Source organism: Plasmodium inui (genome assembly GCF_000524495.1).
Source record: "Plasmodium inui San Antonio 1 unplaced genomic scaffold supercont1.18, whole genome shotgun sequence".
Lineage (NCBI taxonomy): Eukaryota > Apicomplexa > Aconoidasida > Haemosporida > Plasmodiidae > Plasmodium > Plasmodium inui.
The window spans coordinates 466,867-481,480 of NW_008481852.1; the positions used below are offsets into that span (position 1 = coordinate 466,867).

The following is a 14,614-nucleotide window of genomic DNA, read 5'->3' on the forward strand; positions in this document are numbered from 1 at the left end:
AAAAAAAAAGCGTTGGAGCAGGAGTAACGTACGTATGTCAACTGGCAACAGAAAAGGAAAGAGGCAGGGGGAGTATGCGTCTACCTATATCAAGTGATACTTTTTTTTTTTTTCCCCTTTTGAGTCAGAAAAATCGCTCGTAGGGTGTTGGACAGGTTCTTTTCCCCCTTTTTTATCGGCAGTTCACAGCAGTACTGCCCCCGGCTTCCACAGCATGTATGCCTGTTCCTACGGACGGGTTATACCCACCCATATGCACAGCCCATTGAGGAGTAACAAAAGTGTTGGCATTGTCCCACATGGCGAAGGACACATCTTGGGCGTTTCCTTCGTCACCCCAATTCTGCTATTATTCTCATGGTAAGGCAGATATATTTCCCCCCTCAGATGGAAGCACACGAAATGAACACTGCTTCTTCTCAAGTGAGTTTATCTTTGGTAATCGTACTTTTTGGGTTACTCCGTTTGGGGGTATTTAATGTGAAACATTTTTCTTTCCCCCAACTTTGGTACGTCCCTACTTTCCCATTTTGGCCATATGCTGGCTATGCATTTCGGTGCAGACGCTTGGGGGGCACAATTTGAACCCTCCCTTTTGGGTACAAAAAAAAAAAAAAAAAGTTCAGCCAACACAACAGGGAAAACAGCTGCCCTAAGACGAATTCGTTTTTGCAGCTCAAATGGGAGAGGTGGCAGGGAGGTTTTTTTTTGGGGGGGAGGTGGCGACACATATAGAAAAGGGCCATCCATGATGTACCCTTTTAGGAACAAATCACATGAGAAGGGGTAAGCCAATTGTACGCCCCTCGAAATGGACGAGGTTTTGCCCTTTGAAGGGGGTGGGAGTGGTTGAATAGGATTATCTACTCACTACGACAACAGGGACCAGAGTTCCTCCTGCGCGAGGCATCTCCTCCGCTGCTATTCTCACTGTGATGCCCCGCCCCCCCCTTTGGGGACTCACTTTTAAGAGGAAAGACAGGTTATCCTACGTGCTTTCTATTCGAACAGAATAAGGAACTTTTGGAATTTACAAAATAGCAGCATAAAGAGGGGGTGACGTGAAAAAGAAAAAAAAAGCTTTTTACTCCGTCGCCCCAAAGTAATTACCAAAATTGTCCGCATTCGTCTGCACATTGTTGTGTATAATATAGTCCTTTTTTTGTGGCCATACCTTAGAAGGAAGCGATTGGCAACTGGGTTTTTATTAAATATGCATGGGGATGAATTGAATAGGCAGAGAACTGCGTAGTTTGCTAATGACTTCGAAAGTGTGTAAGGCCAGCGTGAAGACACACTTTCGTGCATCCTTACATTGTCCGACCCATGAGCACAAGTGTTTTTCCTCTGAATCACGACGGTTTAGATTGTGTTGTGTCACTCCCAATTTTCCAAAAAAAAAAAAAAAAGTAGAAATAGCCATCAACAAATAGTGAAAGTAATTCTTTTCCTCACCAAATAAATTTCGGTGAAGTGCCAAAGGGGGAAACATCAAATTCTACATGTTGTTCAATTGCTTTGTTCAAAGTAGAATTAATCTTTTGTGTGAGGGGGAAGATACTGCTTGGTGGGGATACGTTCTACTTGTGGATTAAAACGGGCAGCACTGGAATTAGGTAAGAGCTGCTGTCCGCCATGCAAGAAAGAGGAATTATATGGAAAAGGCACTGCACGGATTAGGGTGAAGATTGTGGCACCTTTTCGGGGGTTGATGGACTAAACAGGGACAGAAATGTGCCCCCCTACAACTGACGCTGCAGAGAGGTGTACACTGTCTGTGCGTGAGGATCCAATGTTAACTTGTTTTACACTGCTCTTTTTATTTTATCTTTTTTTTTTTTTTCATTTTACTCGTTTCATTTTTCATTGTTGTTTTTATTTTATCTGATTTTTTTTGATTTTTTTTTTGTACCCCCAAAAAGGAAGCCAACAGAATAGACCTAAGGTACTTTGTCCCATGTCTTAGACCAAAGGGAAGATTAGCGAGGCTCACAAAAAAAAAAAAAAAAAAAAAAAAAAAAAACATAGACATAAACACAAACACTTTTGCATAGGCATGTACCTACGCGTAGACACACACAGAAACCGAAGCTGAAACATCTTTTCTGCCGGGTCAATCACCAAAATAAAACGCCCCCCCTTCCAGCCTCCTCCTTGAGGAAGATGTTTAATGCGTGCAAGGGAAAGAGCAACTGCTGTCGGGAGGAAAGCGAGGAAACGAAAAAGCTCGTGCACGAAGGAGGAAGGCATGACCTGTTCGATCAGCACCTGGTGAAGGAGAATGGGGACTTTAAGAAGATCATCGAGGGGGAGCCCGACCAGACCAAAGCCGTCGAAATTAGCCAGCGCACGGAGAGGGAATACGTAGGGTTCTAGAGGCTCTGCGCCTTTGTGCTCCTCCATGTGGAGTCTTGTGTCCTCCACGTGCCGTCTCGCGGTCCATTTTATGTCCCATTTCATGCGCCTTTTTATGCCCGTTTTTGTGCGCCCCTTAGGTTGCCGTAACTGCCTACCAGCCAGTTGACATCGTGACGAGGACAGTCGAGGTGCCCTTCGTGCGCACCATAGAAACGACAGTGCCGAAAATAACGTACGAGAACAAGATTAGGGAGGTCCCCAAGTATTACTCCAAAATTGTGGAAAAGGTGGGTTCTTTCCCCCGGTTGTTGTGTTCCTGGTGTGGCAGCGTGGGTTGCCCGTCCACCATGCTACGCAGTATCTTCGACGCGTCTCCCCGTTAGCGGTTCTCCCTGTTAGCGGTTCTCCCTGTTAGCGGTTCTCCTGATTATTGCTTCTCCCCATTACTGCTTCTCCCCGTTACCGCTCTTCTACGCAGATCGTGGAAGTCCCGGAGGTCAAATTCGTCGACAAAATCGTGGACGTGCCGCGCATCCAGTACTGCTTCAAATATGTCCCGAAGGTGGAGGTGAAGGAAAACATAATTCAGAGGCCAGTAATCCAAAAGAAGATCGTAGAGAAAATTGTAGAAGTTCCGAAGGTGAAGGAGATGCAGAGGTTCCAAGAGGTCGAAACGGTGGAATACGTCATCAAGTGAGGAGATGCGGAGAGGGGGATAGGCGGACAGGATAACACAGGGCATGACAGTATTCTGCCCTTGTCTTTCTACTGCCTTTTTTCCGCTGCCCTTCTTTTTCCCCTTTTTATTACTCCTTGAAGTGGTGCACCAATTGGAAGGCCCACTTGCATGCTGCGTCTGCCGTGCTCAGCCCTCCCACCTGCCAATTTTTCCTACTCCGGCTTCTACTCCGCTTAGGTACGTACCAAAGGGATTCACCGAGGGAAGAAAAAAATCAGACGATGAAGATGAGGACGGGGAAGAAAAGAAGGAAGAAGACCCAGATGAAGAAAGGGACAGAGGCCAAGGAGAAGAAGCCAACGAGGAGCAGGAAGATGATGGCAATTCCAGATTTTACGGACTGAAAAATTATTCTGAAGGAGCCAAGCTGGTTAGGAATGCACAGATGGGGATGAACCAGTCCCAATTATGGGAACAGACAATGTCCATGGGAAAGGATAAGATGTTTCCATACGTTTTTAGTAGACCTATGCAAGGACAGGCGGAAGGACAGGTGACGGCACATGCAGGGATAGGGACTCCCTGGGGAAGTGCCCTAGTTGGGGGAGAACTACATGGAGAAGCATACGAAGGAGGAGCAGTCCACCCCACGTTTGACTTGCGAAAGGAGCTATCTCTGATGCAGCTGAAGGAAAGGAATGGTTCCATGTTACCAACGCCACGGATAGAACAGGTGTTTAAGCCCAAAATTGTAAAAAACATAGAAGTGCAGAAACATGTACCAATTTCAGTGGACGTGCCAGTTCCCTATATGGTCCCGAAGCCTGTCGTTGTTAATGTAGAAGTGCCTGTCTTGAAATTCAGAGATACATTTGTGCCTGTACCGGTGAGGAGAAAAATCATCCCCAAAATTAAGTGGATCTCGGATGTGTATCAGGTTGACTGCATCAAGGAGAAGCCCTATTTGAAGATCCAGGACGTGATAAAACCAATTCCTTGTGATGTGCAGATTAAGTACAGGAAGTATATGGAGAAGGCTTGTGCTGTGAACCCTAATGAGTTGCCACAGGATGATGTGCACTGCATGTGGATGCGCGTCAATGCGCACCTCGCCGAGCAGAAGAAGCGGGAGTATGGTGACCTGTACCCGTACTATCGAGGTGGGCGTGATTCGAAGCGAGTAGTTATGAGCAGTGAGTCGCAGTTTGTGGTGCTTCCACTCCCGGTGTACCATTTGGGAGAAGCAGCATAGGCAACAACACAACCGCCACCACCTTTTATATTTTCCCCCATTTTCACTCTCACTCCACACGCAGCCGAAGGAGAAGGAGAAAACGACAGTAGAAGCTCCGGAAGAGACGAGCAGGACGGAAGTGAGGGCACGGAATGTTCAGAAGAAGGAACGATGCACGAAGGAGAAATCAGAGAAGGCGTTTTGGACGAGGAAGGGGAAGTCTCGGGTACGGCGAGCAAGCAGGAGGAAGGTGGGGAAGACAAGGAAGAACGCGCCGAGGGGCAAGAGACCATCGGAAGTGGAAAAGACGGGGTAAATGAACGAAGCGGGGCGATGGAACAAACCGAATCGGCTATGTCAAATGGGGAAATCATACAAATTGGAGAAGTCGCACAACAGGGATCAATCATAGGAGTCCTAAGGAGAGAGTACGGCGAAATTGATCAAACCAAAGCGGAGGAATGGAGACAAGTCGAAGGAATAGAAAAGGTAAGCGCAGAGCAGAATATCTTTTACGCCTATGAAGGGTCGGAGCAAATGCAAAAGGAGGGAAGAGGTTTCAATGTGTGTTGTAAAAATTCAAATGATCGTGTCAGCGGCACGCCGGCAAATGAGGACAGATACAATTTAGAATGCGTCGATGAATTCATGAAGGAGATGAAGAAACAAGATCATTTGGAGGAAGAAGGAGCCGTGGCTTCTCTGTACCCATCACACCCTCTAGCCATGACGTACTTGCAGAACAAATGGATTCAGACAGACACCCTGAGGACACATGAACTGTACCATGACGACTTTGTCAGGGCAAGCATTAATGCCAATTTTAATCTAAATAATAGGAATCCAGTGATATCAGAGGTTATGAGAAATCAGGATTTTTTAAAAACTGCCAACCCTATCATTTCTCCTTTTTTTCCGAGGAATATACAGAACATAGAAAATTCCTACAACAGGGTTATAGTACAGAACATCCAGGAGGAGAATATGCGATGCCAAGGGGGTACTAATAAGTATGAGCAGAAGGTGCATGGCCTCGCGGGGGACACCGATGTGAGGATGTATGACGAAGGGGCCGCCGGGTGCACTGGACAGGCGTGCGGTTCGGGGGGAAAAAGCTGCAGCTACTTTTGTAAACAGTGAGGGCGGGGGGCGTGGTAGCAGAGAAAGCATCTTTGGCAGGGAGTGAAGCATTGGCAGGAGAGGTCGGCGCCGCGATGGCCGTATCCGTGGCGCCATGTTGGTGTGGCACCTCGGACTAGCAGTTTGAAGCCTGTTCAGTACCCTTAGGCAGCCAACCGGGAGGACATCCTTGAGACTATCTTTGTTTCCACCCAAGGGGTGTACCCCCTTTTGCGGTAAGGCCAATTTGGTACTAACCGTTCAGGAGGTAAGAAGGAAGGGGCTTCTCTTACCTCCCCTAAGCCTTTGTATTTATTTCTCTTTTGGCTCCTTTTTTTTTTTTTCTTTCTTTGCGCACTCTACATTGTGAGAGGTGTCCAAGTTGAGGAGGAGTTCCCCAGAGGGGCGTTTCACTAGTTGAGGAGGTCGATCCAGTTGCATGTCCTAGTATGCATTCACCCCTGGATGCATGTATGAACGTTGGGGAATAGTTACAATAGTGTAGACTTACCCATGTGATGAATGGGGCATTGTGGGGGTTGATCACTTACGCCTTCCTCCACATGACAATGTGTGTTTGTTTCTTTCATCATCGCCACGCTACGTTATGCGCGATTATTTCGTTTTTTATTTTATGTTTTCATTTTTTTACTTTCTTTACGTTCTTCTCCTAGTGGAGCGCCTGCACATATATTTTTAAATCCTGATGAGGAAAGCCTCTCCAGAGAGCGCCCAATGACCAGGTGCGTAACTTTGCTGTACCTGCGAGGAATTACATCACCTCGTATTAGCACACCGTGGTAGAGACCCTTTCTTTTACATTCTCTTCATGGCATATTGCAACAATTTTGCGGCGTATTCTCTGCCGTTTTTTTTCTTCCCCAATTTCACATCCCCATAACAAAAACTTTGAGCAGTTGTATTTTGCTACAGTGGTTAATAAGATCAGATAAAAAATTTACCATTTTGTTTTTTTTTTTTTTTCAAGTGTGTGGGGGAACGACAGTGAAGCCATTTGTAGGGTTCACCCCTGAGGGTTAAAATGGGGTAGACAACAAAAGGAGGGAGTCCTTTCGATGGATGATTGAGGAGTCTCTTTCTTGTCAAAGTTTGCATGTTCTAGTAGGAGGTACACTGTGTAGAATTCAAGAGGGAATCATTTTTTTTCTCTCTCTCATTGTGTGCGTGTTGAAGTGCATGTAGGGATTTTTTTTTTGATACAATGTCCAGTTGTACGTACACCCGATGATGGTAACTTTTAATGGGCTTCTTTTTTTGAATTGTCTCTTTGGGGTAGAGGGAGAGGTGTACCCATGAGAGGGATGGAATACTCTAATCTGCATCGCACAAGACTGTTTGTATAAATGCCAACACCTGGGTAGACGTGCCAGTAGGTTACACGACGAAGCGTTTCGTTTTTATATCTGTCCAGCGAGTTCTTTCTCTCCCCACTGACAAGTGTGCACCTTCTTCAGAAGAAGGAAATAGAATTGTCCAGTTTGATAACTATACAATTTTAAAATGTCTTCCCTCAAGTCTTCTCTCTTCCTACTTCTCCTCTTCTTTTGTGTTGAATGGGTTCACGCGAAGATTGAGTTGATACTATCCGGTATGCATAAACAAGGGGGAGAAAAAAAAAAAAAAATGAAAAATGGCGAGTTCACTCTGAGAAAGAAAACGATACTTGTTTTGTTGTCGTGTCGTTGCGCTAGAAGAATGGATTTTTGAGGGGCGATTGTGAGTGTAGCCAGGTTGTATTCCCTCGTCCCCGTGAGTGGCACCGTTCTTATTGCCCCCTTTTTTTTTCTTTTTTCTCTTTTTTAACCATTTTAGATCTGGGCACGGACAAATGCAACTCCGAAAACGTGAAATCTCTGGATGATAAGTTTTACGGGGCAGATTGTGGGGGCGAAAATCTGCTCCCCTCCGTCGAGTGGTTTCAAAGGAACAGCGAAACGAAGTCCTACGCGGTGACCGTTACTAGTATGATTAACTCCAGGGTAGTGACGCACTTCTTAGCATGGAACATCCCCTCAAATGTTAACTTAATAAATCACTCCATGAGCTTCGACGAACTGGAGGCAGCCGTCGGGTTCAATTCGTTTGGCGAGGCGAAGTACACGGGGCCTTGTGCCTCGGCCATCGAAGAAGAGAGCAAGTGTTTGGTGTTTACTCTGTACGCGCTAAGTAAGTTCACACAGTTTGCATCTTTCTGAAGCGAGGCATATAGCGTGGTTTGGGAGGCATATATAGCGCGGTTTGCGAGGTATCTGTTTTGGCTCTCTCCGCATCGTTGGGTGTATGCTCCATATGTCCACATCACACCTCATCGCCACCGCAGAAAGGGACCACATACAGCTGTCACAAGACGCAGACTACTTCGAGCTGATGGCCTACCTCAAAAGTATGAGCCGAGAGGAGAAGGGACTCCTGGACAGGCTATCCTTGTACGCCATGACCATCCCGAAGCAGAGGATTTCAAGTTGAATGGTAACAGGTCGTTCGTCGCCTCCATTTGATTAAGCCTCTTTTGAGTGGCGGTCACATTTTCGCATGAGTACACACCATCGCTATACCCTTTGCCACTTTGGATGCGTGAAAAGAGCTGCACGTTGTTTTTTTTTCCTACATGGGGTGCCATAAAAGGGCAAAGATAACCCTTCTGCGAGAATTTAAAAAAAAAGAAAATTCCCAGTGGGATTTCCTCTCTGTGCATGTAGGTGTCTTCTCCTCTTTTTGCAACTTTTTTCTCAGTGGCGAACGATGTTTTTCCTGTTTGGAAAACAGACAGATAAGTAAAAGCCATACACAAAAAAAAAAAAAAAACAAAAGAAATGTTTTTGAGTCCCTGCAATGCGGTTAATTTAAACGGAGTTATACGTCCTCGCTCCTGCTTCTGCTTCTTCGGGGGGTTAATTTCCTCCATGGCGGTTGCATCAGGTGAATTATGCTCCACCAGATAGCCATCAACCTGAGAATTTCTCAGCACAGGAGCTAAACGTGCTCTCCATAAAGTCGCATATATTTTTAAAAAAGACATCGACTGTCTTGGTTAACTCCTCCACCTCTCGAACAACTTTGACATCCAAATTGGTGGTCAGGAAATGAGCCAAATCTACACTCTCCGTTTTTTTTTGTAAAATGTCTAAGTTTTTTTCTAGCTGTCCTTGGTGGTACTCGAAGAGATATTTTTTATTCTCGTCATCCCAAGTGGCAAAGTAGGCGAAGGCGTAGGACCACTTGAGGATCTTTCTGCACCTAATCGTTTGTATGATGGAGTTTTGAAAATGATATATACGATGCGTTGGCTCGATATTGTTCGAGGCGCAAAAGTGGGATAGGAAAAGGAGTTGCGTTTTGATGGAAAACTCTTCTCCATGCTGGTGGGCGTCGAATCTGGTTTTGAAGTGGCTGAATTTGTGAAGCGCCTCGTGCGCGCTTTTGCGGTTCTGCGGTGTGAGGGGGGGGTCCTCGTCAGGGGTGTTGCTCGGCACGTCGTTTGGCGTATCACATTTTGAGCCATCTTGTGCCTCATCTTGTGCCTCATCTTGTGTTTCATCTTGTGCCGCCTCTGGTGCTCCATTTAATGCTCCTTTGAATGCTCCCCGTTGCCCCCCTTTCAGCGCTCCCCTATGCGTGACGTACTGATTACACTGGTAGAAGCCCCCCTTGTGGTGGGCCCAGGCCTGAAGGCAAAGCCAGCAGAAGCTGAACCCGCAGATGCACTTCACGTTCATGCACCCGGACGTTTTCTCAATCGACTTGGCACAGTTGGGGCACTGCTTCGTATGGGAACGAATCCACTTAATGTTATGTTCACCCTTCGTGAGGAGATCCTTCCACTGTTTAATGACTGCGCACGAGACAGGCCTGTGAAATTCCTCCGTGCATTTGAAGCAAAAGTTGTATCCACATCGGCAAATGACTCCGTTATCGGGTAGCATGACAGATTCGATAACATAGGGGCATTGATCACACGGGCATTTTTTTAAACTGGGATTATTCTTTAAGAATATCTTTACCAAGAGCTTTTCGTATTGTGCAAGGAGGTCATCATTCGCGTCGGAAATGTTTTTCCAGTCTTCTCTCATGATGAGTGATTGGCATTCCGGTTCCATGCACTTTTTCTTAATTACATTTTCATCAAAGTCGTTGTGGATGGCTGTTTGTAGGTAGCCTTTCCAGCACTCCTTCGAGTATCGATGTCCGCATCTCAGCGCGTGTGTGTCTTGTAGGTCATACTGGTTAAGTAGGATTGGGCATGTATATTTGGTGCCTTTCTCCATCTGAGTCATTTGTTCAGAAGGGGACTCTTGGATTGATTTACCCATGTTAGTGGTGGGTGCTATTACCGGAGGTGCGGCCTCACCAATTGCATAATCTGTAGAGAGGTCTTCCTCCTTGAGGGCAGACATGTGTGCCTTCGCGAGCACTTCCTTTGGGTTCCTAAACCATGCTTCGATAAAATCATTCGAGTTAAAATTGTACGAGTTTAGAAAAAGGTAGGCATATTCATAGTGAAGATTCGTGAGGCTGACAACGTCCGTGACAGCTTCTTTCATTTTTTCTTCGACCTGTTCTAAGGTGTATACCTCATAAATATTAGTGTCCCTATATTTTGCCATGCTTCTTTGGAAATACTGTCGGTATATTTTCATGCCTTCCTCATGGGATTCATCCGTTGCATTCTTTTCGTTCGACTCGCAATTGGCACGTTCATTGCCAATTCCTGCGACGTTCTTCAAGGCGTTCTTTACGACCTTCTTCACGACCATTCTTTTATCCCCGCCCAGTTGTATGGTGACGTCTATGGCTCGGCTGGCGGGGCCGTCCCCCTTCGGAATGTTCATTTTTGGAGTGTAAGGAAAAGCATGCTGTGAATGGAGAGTAGCCAAGTGGGGAGCTCTTTTTTCTCCCCTTTTTAGGAGACGAACGAGGGGTGCTTATTTTGTTTCACCGTGTCATGTGTACAGGTGGCAGCCTCTTTATAATTCTGTTCCTGTACATTTTGGCTAGCCATTGGAGTAGCGGCCAGTTGTGTACCCTACTTCGTAGGCGGCCCCCCCTGGGAAGCGCCCTCCAGAGAGCAGCCCTGTGGTCTTTTAAGAATGACTTCCACTGCACGTGTGTTACGCACACAGGTTATCAGCAGCAGTGCTCGTGTAAACCAGTAAGGAAATCCATCCGATGGGTGTGAAATGATGGTTCTCCTTTGACGTGTCGCTGCTGTATAGTTCTTTTAGCAAACATAGCGGTAAAATTGCTCACTCTGCGGCGTTTCGTCGTCATGGCGTCTGAGCCCCTTGAAGCGGAACCATCCAGGAGGACCTCGGCCTTTGCAAAAAAGTAGTCGTCGTAGTAGTGGCAGTAGTAGGTGGGGATCAAAATAGGCAAGAAGGGAAACAAAAGAGTAGTGAACCGAGAAGGGAAGGTCCTCTGGTCACGTGCCAGACGCGGGGTAATTACGCACCGCTGCTGCGTCAAATTTGGCGCCGCAAAGGGGGGTGCCCATTGGAAATTTTTTTTTTTGGCCTGAGTGTTCCACTTATGCATAGTCTGCATTTTGGAATGTTCCCATAGAGAGAGCAATGGGAGGGCAAAATGGTGGGAAAATAATGACCCCCCACGAGGGAAGGGAAAAGGCGAACCCCCATAATTTTTCCGAAACGACGCTTGAATTTCCTAGCCTTTTTTTTTCTTTTTTTTTAATTAAAACTGAAGGCAAATTGTACATAGTAGGGATGTAAGTGTTTTCCCATTTTTACGATGAAAAGAAAGAAGGAAAAAAAAACACAACAAAAAACATCTTTAAGTGAGCCCTATTTTTTGGATCTCCTTTTTCTGCTCTTTCAAAACAACCCAGAGGGTCAGCCTTCTCGCTTACGCAACACAGGCGTATACACATGACTACACTGTACTTGTGCGAAGCTACAGTCGTCCAGAGGCTCAAGTGACGAACTGGGGGCCTCCGGGCAGTACATAGGTCATCTGTAAAATAGGGACGAGCAAGTCCGACCAAACGATTTTCCACCTACAGAAGTGGCTCAACAGGTTGCCACGAAAGAGGTGCCTCTGACGAGTAGAATTCCCCTCATTAATCACGTCGCTTTGTAACTCTGCGTCCGCGACACTTACCACTGCACACCGCACCGCTTCCCCGTCTTAGCGCTTCCCCGTTTCACCGCTATCCTCTCAATGATCATGCACAGGGCGAAGAGCCTCCTCAGCCGAGTGAAGCTCGTGAGTAGGCACCCCCTGAGCAGACCCCTCCTGACTCGCTACATCAGCACGAGTAGCGTGAAACTTAAAATAGTAAAATGTAAACTGTTTGACATCGGAGAGGGAATTTCTGAGGTGGAAATAACTCAGTGGAACAAAAAAGAAGGAGACAGTGTGAGCGAAATGGAGACTCTCCTGACTGTCCAGAGTGACAAAGCAGCGGTGGATATAACGAGCAAGTACAGTGGAGTGCTCGTGAAGAGGTATGCTGAACAAAATGACATAATTAAAATTGGGTCTTACTTTTGCGAAATTGACACGGAGGATGACAATGTCGAGGAGGAAGCGGCGGAGGAGGGGGAGGCTGAGCAAGGAAATGGTGAAAAGGTGGCAGACCATGACGCGGGGGGGGGAGTAGATCCAGATGGGCCACACTCATCACCCGAAGTGAAGCAACAAGGGATTAAAGTCTCGACTGTGAAAGCATCCCCCGGGATTAAGAAAAAGGCCCAAGAGTACAAACTGGACGTCGGCGCAATTGGAAGTTACTTTGCTAAGGAGACCATAACGATGGAAGATGTGGAGCTGTATCATCAGAAGGTGAAAAATGGAGAAATCTCAACTGCTGGAACTAACCTGAATGGAGAGGTCATGGAGGAAGTATCACTGAAGGGAATCAAACTAGCCATGTGTAAAAGCATGAACGATTCGTTGAGTATCCCCCTGTTTCACTTAAACGAGAAATACAACGTGCAAAATTTGATAACTGCCCGAAATGAAATAAAGAAGAGCGTCCTAGAGAAGGATAACGTCAAAGTGACATTAACCAGTATACTGATCAAGCTGATTTCGATTGTGTTGCGAGATTTCCCATTGCTAAACTCCAAATTTGATTCACAAAAAAATGCTTACACTATTTATAAGAGCCATAATGTGTCTGTCGCCATGGACACCCCAAATGGTTTACTCGTGCCAAATATAAAAAAGGTGGAATCAAAAAATATGGTTGAAATTCAGAAGGAGCTGACTTCCCTACGTGATAGAGCCATGGAGATGAAGCTGAGCAAAAGTGACATCACGGGGGGTACAATCACGATTAGCAATTTTGGAGTCATAGGGGGAACGTTTGCCACTCCGATTGTGTTTGATAACCAGGCGTGCATAATCGGATTGTCCAAAATTGAGAAGCAGCTGTTTTTAAAAAATGAGAAGAAAGAATTAACCGACTTATCGGACATCCTTGTTGCGGACACGATGAACTTGACTTATGGCGCGGACCACAGGTTCGTCGACGGGGCTACGCTGGCTCAGTTTTCGAAGAAGCTGAAGGAGGTCGTGGAGGGCGTCACTTCGCTGGACCCGTACGCGGTGTAGGGGAGGAACGATGTGTACAGAGGTCAGCGCAGCGGTGTGCGGAGCGGTTTATCCGATGCAGCTTTACGGGCTGCGCCCACCGTTGAGGATGATCCCTTTTTTGGAACTCGTTTCCCCCGGGGATGCTTACACATCTGCTGTGCACGTTACTATGCAGTGCTACTTCCTTATGACCGACGGAGCGTCCGCATTTCCCGTCTGATATCGCACGAATTGCATGGCGTGGTCTCACCCTGTGGTGACAACCTCCCTTGCACTCGTTTTCTCCCCCATGGGGGGTCTCCATTCGGTGGCGCTCCAACCGTGTCCACCATTTCCGCAACTTTTTGCGAGGGCGAGCGTCCAAAATTTTAAACACAAATGTTTCAAAATAGAAAAGAGAAAAAAATGTGCACAAAAGGGGAAAAAGAAAGGGGCTAACTCTACAGTCGCGCAAAAGGTGTGGCGTAGTAGGGGATAGGCCCTCTCTTCATCTCGCCCCCCTCCCCTAGGAGCAAAATAAGTCGAAGAAACGATTCCCAATTTTGAATTGACGCGGATGAACGGTATAATTTTTTACTAATGATTTGAAGTTAGTCACATAGGCGTCCGTCTTGATGAGCTGCACGGCATCTTTGACGAGCACATTGTTATTCGGGGCTATGATCATAAAAGACGGCAGATTTTTAATATTGAATTTTTTGCAAATGTAGAGATAATTATCAAAAGGTAGGCTGTAAAAATCGGTACTTTTTAGGAAAGCTACATAGTCATTATATGTCTTGTCAAAAGGGATGTAAATAATTTCGATAAAGGGGAAATTTTTTTTAAAAAAATTTATTTTCTGTATAAAAGTTACACAATACCTGCACCAGGATGCTCCAAAAAATAGGCCGAGATATTTATTTTCAAAGTAGGAGGCGTCGATTTTTTTCATTTCATTGTTTTGGAATTGATATAAATGAGTGATGCAATTTTTGGCTACATTTTGTTGGCTCCTATCTGGCTCTGCATTTTGCGTAACGGGACGATCCACTTCGCAATTCATTTTTCAGTGATGTGTAGGTGTATATCGGTGTGTTGGTGGAGGGGGCGTAGAACATACAGTACAGCCACGCGTGGGGCACTCTCACTTTTGCTATCCTCAAGTTTGCACTCCCCGGGAAAAAGGCGGGGGAACAATTTTCACTTCGCCTGGGTTACACTGTATTGAGGCGCAACGACCCCGTTCACGCTTCTCTCGTTTTTGTTTGGTTCTCCTGTTTGTATAACTCCTTGGGCGTTACACCAGCGAGGTACTGAGCTCCTCTCCTTGGTCAGGGGGGCACGCAGGTAATTGACTCCGTTAAGCGGTACACTACGGGCAGTTTTTTTACTTCTTTTGCTTTGTACGTGCCATTCGGGGTTTGCAAAGGGGGGTAAGGGCTCTGCTTTGATGTTCCCTTTTAAAATGAAAGTTGGCAAATGATTGCGAAGTGTTTTCGACGCGTTTGTTAAGGCACCCATGGGGGTGAACGATGGGGCATACTTCAACAAAAATGTGGCCAACGTCAACGTGAATACGAAGTGAGTTACGAAAAAAAAAAAAAAAAAAAAAAAGTCGCCCCCTATATATATATGAACATATGTATCTTTCGTTTTGCCAAATTGAT

At 46.1% G+C, this 14,614-nt stretch overlaps 5 protein-coding genes across 5 annotated transcripts; 3 read left to right on the forward strand and 2 right to left on the reverse strand.

The window, feature by feature from the left end:
- Nucleotides 1–2,163: 2,163 nt before the first annotated feature.
- On the forward strand, nucleotides 2,164–5,411 carry C922_03974 (hypothetical protein; the record flags this gene model as incomplete). Its single annotated transcript, XM_008819561.1, has 5 exons — nucleotides 2,164–2,364; nucleotides 2,496–2,645; nucleotides 2,837–3,051; nucleotides 3,275–4,203; nucleotides 4,354–5,411. The coding sequence occupies 5 exons, from the start codon at nucleotides 2,164–2,166 to the stop codon at nucleotides 5,409–5,411; spliced, it is 2,553 nt and encodes an 850-aa protein (XP_008817783.1).
- Nucleotides 5,412–6,911: 1,500 nt separating this feature from the next.
- C922_03975 (hypothetical protein) lies at nucleotides 6,912–7,877 on the forward strand (the record flags this gene model as incomplete). The annotated part of the gene is made up of 3 exons (XM_008819562.1): nucleotides 6,912–6,999; nucleotides 7,224–7,577; nucleotides 7,732–7,877. The coding sequence occupies 3 exons, from the start codon at nucleotides 6,912–6,914 to the stop codon at nucleotides 7,875–7,877; spliced, it is 588 nt and encodes a 195-aa protein (XP_008817784.1).
- Nucleotides 7,878–8,356: 479 nt separating this feature from the next.
- C922_03976 (hypothetical protein) lies at nucleotides 8,357–10,240 on the reverse strand (the record flags this gene model as incomplete). Its single annotated transcript, XM_008819563.1, has 1 exon — nucleotides 8,357–10,240. One exon carries the CDS (start codon nucleotides 10,238–10,240, stop codon nucleotides 8,357–8,359), a length of 1,884 nt encoding a protein of 627 aa, XP_008817785.1.
- A 1,345-nt stretch (nucleotides 10,241–11,585) lies between these two features.
- On the forward strand, nucleotides 11,586–12,983 carry C922_03977 (2-oxoisovalerate dehydrogenase E2 component (dihydrolipoyl transacylase); the record flags this gene model as incomplete). Its single annotated transcript, XM_008819564.1, has 1 exon — nucleotides 11,586–12,983. One exon carries the CDS (start codon nucleotides 11,586–11,588, stop codon nucleotides 12,981–12,983), a length of 1,398 nt encoding a protein of 465 aa, XP_008817786.1.
- Nucleotides 12,984–13,470: 487 nt separating this feature from the next.
- Nucleotides 13,471–14,010, reverse strand: C922_03978 (hypothetical protein; the record flags this gene model as incomplete). The annotated part of the gene is made up of 1 exon (XM_008819565.1): nucleotides 13,471–14,010. One exon carries the CDS (start codon nucleotides 14,008–14,010, stop codon nucleotides 13,471–13,473), a length of 540 nt encoding a protein of 179 aa, XP_008817787.1.
- Between the last annotated feature and the right edge of the window lie 604 nt (nucleotides 14,011–14,614).